The sequence below is a fragment of the Labrus mixtus genome, chromosome 6 (assembly GCF_963584025.1).
Source record: "Labrus mixtus chromosome 6, fLabMix1.1, whole genome shotgun sequence".
NCBI classification, from domain to species: Eukaryota; Metazoa; Chordata; class Actinopteri; order Labriformes; family Labridae; genus Labrus; species Labrus mixtus.
In genome coordinates, this window is record NC_083617.1 from 869,080 (window position 1) to 878,726 (window position 9,647).

General features: G+C 45.2%; 1 protein-coding gene across 7 annotated transcripts in view; it reads right to left on the reverse strand.

The window, feature by feature from the left end:
- The window catches only part of vit (vitrin), a 38,835-nt gene extending 30,283 nt beyond the window's left edge, over window positions 1-8,552 (reverse strand). For 3 of the 7 annotated variants that reach the window (XM_061039397.1, XM_061039396.1, XM_061039395.1), the window contains exons 1-2: window positions 8,338-8,551; window positions 261-344 (exon numbers count right to left, since the gene is read on the reverse strand). In XM_061039397.1, the coding sequence (XP_060895380.1) occupies window positions 261-291 (31 nt within the window). In that variant the 5' untranslated portion in view covers window positions 292-344; window positions 8,338-8,551. Of the gene's footprint in view, window positions 1-260; window positions 345-8,337 lie in introns of all 7 variants that reach the window. The other 4 variants (XM_061039394.1, XM_061039393.1, XM_061039398.1 and 1 more) reach the window with 3 other exon arrangements.
- Window positions 8,553-9,647: the final 1,095 nt, after the last annotated feature.

Consider the following 9,647-nt stretch of genomic DNA (forward strand, 5'->3'; position numbering starts at 1 on the left):
TGCTGCTGTGTGTGTGGGGGGGACTGGATCCTGAAGGGGACAGGAGGTGGATGCTGCTGTGTGTGTGTGGGGGGGACTGGATCCTGAAGGGGACAGGAGGAGGATGCTGCTGTGTGTGTGTGGGGGGGACTGGATCCTGAAGGGGACAGGAGGTGGATGCTGCTGTGTGTGTGTGGGGGGGACTGGATCCTGAAGGGGACAGGACTCTGAAGTCCAGGATGATAGATTTATAAAGCAGCAGAGACAGACGTGTTGCTCACCGAGGCAGACGGCAGTGAGTGATGCTCTCATCGTGATGTGCAGGTTCAGCAGCTCTGCCAGAATCCCTCAGATAACTTCCAAACACCAGACACACACAAGAGAAAAAGAAGAAGTTAACTTTTAGCCTCTGAAACCATTTCCTGGTCCCCCCCCCCTGAAAGTAACTTTGGACACTTTCATCCACTGAGTGCGTGCTGTCAGCTGGAAACAAGACAGAGTCGACTCCATGCCACCGAGAAACACTTTCCAGAGATTTTTTTTTCCAGATTAATAGGAAACAGACTGAAGACTGTAACTTCACACACCGCTCAGTGACTCATTTTGGATCCATATGGGTACAAAAGGTCAAAAGTATTAGCCAATCAGAAGCTCTGACGGGTACATCTGGGATCTGAGACAGAGCAGCATTTTTTTTTTTTTTTAACTTTTATTCACCAAAACGTGCACACACACACTCGCACAATAAAAAAAAACAGATTAAAAAACGAGGGGAACTGTGGTACGATACAAAAACAAACAAACGACAAAACAAAAGGAAAAGGGTCAGTAAATAAAATGAATGAATTAGAAAGAGGGACAAAATAAGTAAATGAGCAAACAGGACAAAGAGAAACATGGAGACAGTAACAACATGATGTCAAATAAAACTGCTGGGAGAGGTTGCACACATGGTGACCATTTTTGGTGTTTGTTTATGTTTTGTTTTTCACTTTGTATGGGTGCTAACACGATGATTGCCAGAGACAGAGCAGCATGTCAGAGTCGTCGATTAAAGAGCACACACATGTAATGTAACGTGTAAGTCGTGTGGCGCTGTGTTCAATCAGACGCCTTCTTTGTTTGTGTTTCTGTTTACAGCGACAAAAAGCCTCCCTGTGGCCGAGGGTTCTCATGTTATGTAAAGACATAAATCAGACGTGCAGCCTGTTATAACAAGAAGTGGGTCACCAACACGTCATAGCAGACAGCAGAGGAGATAACTGTGACAGAGCTACAGAGTGTGAGCCGAGACAGACGGATACAAAACGTCTCACACACTCAAACAGGAGAGCGTCCTCAGCGCCGCTCGCTCCAGGCTCCTGACTGAGGCCTCCCTGTTAACACAGGAATGTTGTACCTCCCAGGAGGGGCGGCGTCACGTCTGTCCCCCATCGCCACACACACCAGCAGGTCGTACAGCGAGATCTGAGGCGAGGTCAGACGCAGTGCACGCTCACTGCTGCGGACGTTTTGTGTGTTTGCAGAATGAAACGGACGCTCTGAGCGAGTGCAACACGTTAAGCAGAGGAATAAAATACAAAATGTAAAAGAACACCTGATGCACCTCCACTGAACTTTTTGATCCTCAACAATCGTCACTGCAGGAGAAAAAAAACGTCAATCGTGCGATTCCTCTATTCTCCAACAGGGGGCGACTCCACTGTCTGATTGAATGTAACCAGAGGGAGAAGTAAGCCCCCCCCCAGATGATTTATTCACTCAGTAAATGTTTTCTTAACAAGCTTTAAGTGACAGCGTCATGTTCGTTTAGTCAAATATGGTCCCATTTATTCTACAATAGATGATTAAAGTCCTCATGAAACGGCGCTTCAAGTGTATCTTACGACGTATTTCCTACTGAAACATGAATAAACCAATCACAAGACAGAAGGCGGGACATTATGTTAGCTTCGACACAGCTAGCTTCATCCTCCTCCGTGTACAGTCTGTGGAAAACAAACAAACCCGTTTAAAATTTCAGAATCTCTCCGAATAACATTCAGCTCTCGAAGGGCTTGAGTGTCTGTACCTTTAAATATGTAAATGAGCTGTGTCTGACCACGCCCCCTCTCTGGAAGGGCTTGGGTGTACTCGGTGCTTTCTCGCTCCATGTCCTATTGTTTACGGTGAGAAGGCAGACTCAGAGGGCAGAACAAACACCTAGCTGTGGGAGTGTCACCCACCTGGGGGAGGGGCTACTGCCCTTTGTGATGTCATGAAGGGAAAATCTCCAAACGGCCTGTTTGAGCACACATTTTCTGAAAAGTGGAGCAGGCAGAAGACAGAGAGGATGGACTTTTCTCATCATTGGGGGGTTTGTAGACGGACTAGAGACACATGTTAGAGGAACATGGAGAAGAGGATTTTACAGATTTTGTGATTTTTAAGCTGTAAGATAAACCGCTTCTGGATGAAGCTTCATCTAAATTATAAACCTTTTTATCTGTTTGTCAGCCAGACTTTTGAACTATTCCTTTAAAGCTCAAACAGAAACCATCTTCCTCCTGAGCGAGGCCTCCTCCTTAACTTAATAAATCACAGCGGTGATGTCATTTTAACAGGATTTGTTTTACAGTGTCAGAGCTCAAATCAGCCTCTCTGCACTCTGTAGCTGCTGAATGTTTGGTGCGTTCCTGAGGTCATGACCTCTCGCTGATAAAGACAGTTTTAGGGGGAACACACCACACCGTGTTAAAGATGATACGGCAGCAGCTGGCAGAGACAGGACTTTCCCTGATGCAGCTCCACATTTTTATCAGACATTCACGAGCACTGACGTGATTTTTCCACCGCGGCGGTGTGCTCTGACAGGAAGGTAGATCCCCGCTGCACAGGCAGGACTACAATTTGTCCTGGCGGGGGGCGGGGGGGGGGGGGGGGGGGGGGGGGGGAGCCGAGGCGGGGGAACAAGCTGGGGCAAATATTTACATCTACAGTACAAGAGAGGTGAGTCAGCGTCCTTTAATGGATAACACGACCTCCACAGAGTGATGGCGTGATGTCACCGTAGGAAACAAAGACGATCATTTGAGGCGTTTTAATCTGCGCTCTCTGAGCCTCCTCCTGCAGGAATCACAGAAAATGATATATGTTCACCAAAACTGGAGGGAGTTTCCTCTACAGGAGATAATAGCTGCAGAGAGTCGCTCTCACACACACACACACACACACACACACACACACACACACACACACACACACACACACATACACACACACACACACACACACACACACACACACACATACACACACACACACACACACACACACATACACACACACACACACACACACACACACACACACACACACACACATACACACACACACACACATACACACACACACACACACACACACACACACACACACACACACACATACACACACACACACACACACACACACACACACACACACACACACACACACACACACACACACATATAAACACGCTGAAATAAAACAAACTGAGATCTAGGATACCTGATCATGACTCTGATAGTTAAGGAGGAGGCTGCGGTACATGAGGGCTTTAAGAGTTAACCCTTGACGTACCTCATGGTGGGACGCTGATGTAAACATGTTTATTTCATGCTCATGTCTGTCACACTGAGCGTCTCCTGTATCATAGGGTTTGTTTGTCACATCAGGCACGATTCTTTTCCTCCTAGTGACTGAAGTAGAGAGTGAGATGATAAAGGTATCTTACTATCTGATCATTAAGGAAACATGTTGAAGTGCTGGCTTCTCTGACAACAATGCAGCAGCCAGTATGTCCTCCTTCTAACTTTAGATTCTGCTCCTGAATGCTCTGGATTTGTTTGGACCAGAGAAGGTAGGCGCTTTTAAGACACGCCCCCACACGGCCGTTTTGGACGCCCCTCTGTTTGCCAGATATGAGAGCAGTTATCAGGTCAAACCAACAGGTGTTGCAGCGATGGAAGCGGGCGAGAGAGCGGCCTTAGGGTGCAAGAGGGCAACCTTGGAGATCAACCTTAGAGAATTGGGACAGCCTACCGTCCTGCACCTTTAAGAAGGAATGCACAAGTAAAGGACACAGAGACAGATGTGTGGATATCGGGACAGGGCTTTTGTTTGTTTTTCTTTTGGATTACACTTTTTTTTCAGGAACTTAAGATGCCAACTACTGATAAACTTTCTCTTAGAATATAAATACATAAAAAAACAAGTTAACACCGACTTTAAGAAACTCGGCACAAAATAAACCTAACTTTTCTCTCGGCCCCGGCCAGAGATGAAATGTCCCCGGGCTCAGTCGTCTTAAACCCTGTGGCTCAGACGGGTCGCATAGTTTGAGGAATTAATGTGAAATTCAATTCATGGCAACGTTCTCACTACAACGTGGATTACAAAACGACCTCGATGGGGATTACACAACGCACAGCTCTGAGTTTCAGCTGCTGCAGCCGGATGAACTTTATGAACTTCAGCTGCACAAAAGATTCAAAACGCCCGCTTGCAGGAGCGTCACAGGTATACAACAAGTGTGATGCAAACAGGACGCTGAATGTGCCAAAACACCCGCAGACCACACACACACACACACACACACACACACACACACACACACACTCACACACACACACTCACACACACACACTCTCACACACACACTCATAAAGGTTTGATGGCAGCTGTTGATAACTGCTGATAATCCTCAGCAGGTGTTTTTTCCCCACACATTTTCAAACTCGTTTTCGCGTTTTCAAATTGGGCACAATTGCCCCCCCTCCCCTTCCCTCCCCTCCCCCCGCTGCTCTGCGTTCACATTAGTAACATCGCTCCGTACCTGAGTACACTTGCGTCTGTACACAGTCGGATACAGCAGGGGGGCAGTATGCACATAGTTGGATGCAAATCCTCCAAGAAGCAGAAAGAAGAAGAAGTAACCATGGCAACCACTCAAAGTCTGAGTCCATCCTGCTAACTGTGGATGTTTTTATTATTTCTGAGACGCCAACAACGACCCTCTTCCTGCGTCTGCAGCTCAGAGGATGAAACGGGCCGTGCTGGGCGGGTACGATGGTTTTTGAAGCGTCAGGAGCCGTTTACAGTTTCAGGTTTACTCAGATCCAGGGCCCGGGTCCCTCAGGGTGAAACCAAGCTTAATCAGTTTTCTTTCAAACGTAAACACATTCTTCACTGAAATAAAGATGCAGTTACCGGAGTAAACAAAAAAGATTCTGGTAGAAGTAGAAGTGATTGTTTTGTGTTTTGTTCAGTGAAAGTGTTAAAGTGCAGTTCAGCTCTGAAATGTGCTGACAGTGTGGAAGTTAAAAGTGTCTCTGGAGGACGTTTCCAGCGGCTGTTAGTGTGCAAAGCTAACTGAAACTCAGCTCAAATCTGGAGAAACTACAAATTAAAATAGAGCAGAGAGGAAATACAGATTCAGAGTGTCTCTGCTCTGAATCTGCAATGTTGATGTTCATCCTGCTGTATGCACGCCATGTGTTCACCACAGAATCATCTATTCTGTGTTTTATTCTCTCTGCTGGGAAGGTGACGTGTGAACTGTTATCCCCTCAAAATGTATTCAAGCTAAAGAAAAATGCCTGTTTCAATATGTAGCTTTTTAAACATTATTATAGCTAAACATCAATGATATCCACAACTTTACAAAAGGAAAAGTGAAGTCAAACTTTGGATCTTGTAGTTCTCCTGTGATCTTGTAGTTCTCCTGTGATCTTGTAGTTCTCCTGTGATCTTGTAGTTCTCTTGTGATCTTGTAGTTCTCTTGTGATCTTGTAGTTCTCTTGTGATCTTGTGATCTTGTAGTTCTCCTGTGATCTTGTAGTTCTCTTGTGATCTTGTGATCTTGTAGTTCTCCTGTGATCTTGTAGTTCTCCTGTGATCTTGTAGTTCTCTTGTGATCTTGTAGTTCTCCTGTGATCTTGTAGCTCTCCTGTGATCTTGTAGTTCTCCTGTGATCTTGTAGTTCTCCTGTGATCTTGTAGTTCTCTTGTGATCTTGTAGTTCTCCTGTGATCTTGTAGTTCTCTTGTGATCTTGTAGTTCTCCTGTGATCTTGTAGTTCTCCTGTGATCTTGTAGTTCTCCTGTGATCTTGTAGTTCTCTTGTGATCTTGTAGTTCTCCTGTGATCTTGTAGTTCTCTTGTGATCTTGTAGTTCTCTTGTGATCTTGTAGTTCTCCTGTGATCTTGTAGTTCTCTTGTGATCTTGTAGTTCTCCTGTGATCTTGTAGTTCTCCTGTGATCTTGTAGTTCTCTTGTGATCTTGTAGTTCTCTTGTGATCTTGTAGTTCTCCTGTGATCTTGTAGTCCTCTTGTGATCTTGTAGTTCTCCTGTGATTTTGTGATCTTGTAGTTCTCTTGTGATCTTGTAGTTCTCTTGTGATTTTGTGATCTTGTAGTTCTCCTGTGATCTTGTAGTTCTCCTGTGATCTTGTAGTTCTCCTGTGATCTTGTAGTTCTCTTGTGATCTTGTAGTTCTCCTGTGATCTTGTAGTTCTCCTGTGATCTTGTAGTCCTCTTGTGATCTTGTAGTTCTCTTGTGATTTTGTAGTCCTCTTGTGATCTTGTAGTTCTCTTGTGATTTTGTGATCTTGTAGTTCTCCTGTGATCTTGTAGTTCTCCTGTGATCTTGTAGTTCTCTTGTGATCTTGTAGTTCTCCTGTGATCTTGTAGTTCTCCTGTGATCTTGTAGTTCTCCTGTGATCTTGTAGTTCTCCTGTCCGAAGGAGCAAACCTGTGGCACCCACAGATATGTGAAAATGGCAGTAAAAGAGACGCCATTCCCCTTGTTTGAAGTTATTGTTCTAGTAGATCGACTTTGAAAAGATTGTTTTAAAGGGGAAAAAGTTGCAGATCGTTGCTTTAAATCATGATGTGGAAACAGGAGCATTAAGTGGCAGTGAAGGGCGCCACGATACGCACGAAAATTAGGAGTTACTGTGAATCTTTGGGTCAAAACAAATTGATGAAGGGAGTTTCAGTAGGACTCTATGAAGACACCGTCCCTGCAGCAGTGGTTTCAGGCATTTAAAAATAACTATAAAGAAATAATCAGTTTTAACCCTGATCGTCTCGTTTGCTTTTCTTCAGTAAACATGTCAGTCTGTTCCATAAAGGAGCTGAAAACTCCTCACAGGAGCTTTAACATCCCACCTCTGTCGTGCTGAAACATCAGGCCATGCAGCTCTACATAAAAACAAAACGACTGGATTTCATCTTCTTCAGTTTCTCCAGTGCCCACATTCCTGTTTTTTGGGTGTAAATAATTTGCATGTTTTCACTAGAGGCAATTAAGGCGTATTTTGAGTACCATGACCCACCTCAAACCTGGTTTAAATCTGTTCCTGAGTGATTCCAGTGAATGCATGCCTGAGACAGTGTTTGCACACACCCAGTGCCAGGGAGTGTAAAATCCCAGCACTCACAGGTGTCAGAAACGTACTGTAAGCACGTTAGATGTGCCAAGTGTTGTAGCAACAAGCCAAGAGGAGAACCATAGGAGAGATCAGACACACAGGAAAGCCAACATGTCTCTACAAGGTCAGTTCTGAAGCCTTTTGGTGCTGCTGCAGGGACACTATTTGTTTATCAAGCTCTGAACAGGCTGAATTACTTTAATTCTTGGCACCAGCTTCAGCGCAAGCCGCAGCCTGCAGTGTGCTGCTGGACATGTAGGTATGGAGACCACCTGCTCTTAATCAGGCTGCTTCAACCCGTAAAGAAATGTCAGAGAGGATACACGGAGAAATGTCAAACAATGTACAGTATGCAGGAGAATTCTCCTCTCACATGTCTGCTCATTACACAAACCAAATGAGTCATTTCTAAACAGAGAGGCTCGGGCTGCCCCGGAGAAGGAGTAAAAAAAGAAATATAAAAACGGGATTATTTTCCACAGGCTGCAGCATGAATGATCCTGACATGGCTGATTTCATTCAGCTAAAACATTTACTTTAGGAAAGAGGAGGGGGAGGCTGTTCAAGGGGGGAAATTAAGTCAAACAAACACCGAATTCAAGCAGCAGTTCTCTTATTTGGACAGCCTGTCAAATCTTACGAGCTGAGCTGAAATTCAACAGAAGTAAAAGTGAAGAAAACATTACAAATCTCATGAAACCCCTACAGGCTTCATTAGTCAAAATACTCAAATGCTCTTGGACATTTTGGACGCCAAACGTGCGTAATTACGCATTATTTAAAAACATGATAATTCCTTCATGCCACGCAGCAGCGAACACAACATCACCAGCTCATCTGCTCGGCTGAATGGAAGCTTTCTTTTCCAAATCCTCATCTGCTCAGAGAAATGAAAGTGAACTTACCTGAGAAGGTTTCTTAAAAATGTCCTCTAGCTGTTAAAGAAAAGTAAATCCACGCGCAGTTTCTCCCCAAAATCCTTTTTACGCTTTCATTGAAAAGCGACCAGAGAGCGCGGAACTGTTCCACCTGGACTTTTCCTCCTGCAGGATCGGAGCGCTCATTAAACGTGCAGATCGGGACGGGGCTGAGGTTTCTCCTGTTTGCCCGTCCCACTTCAGGCACCCTGCGCTGCACCCATGAGGCAGGAGGAGATCAGTGACCCGGGGCGATCCGCCTGCAGAGGATGCAGAGAGCAACAGCAGCGGAACGTAACGCTGCGAACATCCTCAAGCTTGATTGACAAGTTAAAGACCGAAGAAGCTAAAAAATAGAAGTTTAATTTAATATCTTATTGGAAAGGATTTCAGTTATATAAGGAAGGAAACCCCGAGCTGTGACTGTGGTGATCTGCTTTGAATAGAAGTTAAACTTCAGAGGGACAAAGGTTGTTTGGTTCACTAAACTTAGAAAAGGAAGCTCAAGTTCACAATATGACCGAATTCATGAAGAAAAAGTCAAATCACGCAGAAAAAACTGGAGATACATGAACCAACAATTACCCACAATCCATCAAAAAAAGTGCAATAAATATGACATTTATGATCTGAACCATGAGCATCCATCAGACTCCAGAGTTCAGGTGGAGGTCTCTGGCTGAGCTATGGACACATGCAGGGGCGCTGCCTGTCAACAGGCGAGGCAGGCAACTGCTTGGGGCCCCAGACCAGTAGGGGGGCCCCAGACCAGCAGGGGGAGCAACACAAAATTAGCAAATTTTGCAATGACAGTATAAACCTCCCTAAGGGGGCACCATCTGACATCATCCACTCTCGCTGCCTTGCTCAGTGCTGGTGGAAGGGCCCCAACAGACCCTATAGACATCATCAGTTTTGATTTGATGAAGGATAAGAGTTATTCACAATAAGGCGTGTAGCTGACCTGATTGACAGGTGGGCGCGGTGTAACGGTTTGTCAGGAGGTTTAAAACCCGCCTCAGCTCCAGCTCTCAGCCTGTCGTTAGGTTGACTGAAAGTTAGACTGAGACAGCATTTCCAGCATGGAGACCGCCATCGATGGGACTCCAGCGCCCCCTGCTGGAACAGGCTTCAAACGTTCATATTTACAGTCTGTGATAAATAAGTAGTTGATCGATGAAATCTCTGACTGAATTTCCGGACAGGCTGCTCCTTTAAATGTTCTAAAGTTGTTATTCATGCATGTCCCTTCTTGTGTGAAATTTTCCCCAGGAGGGGGCGGGGTCTCAGGAAGCA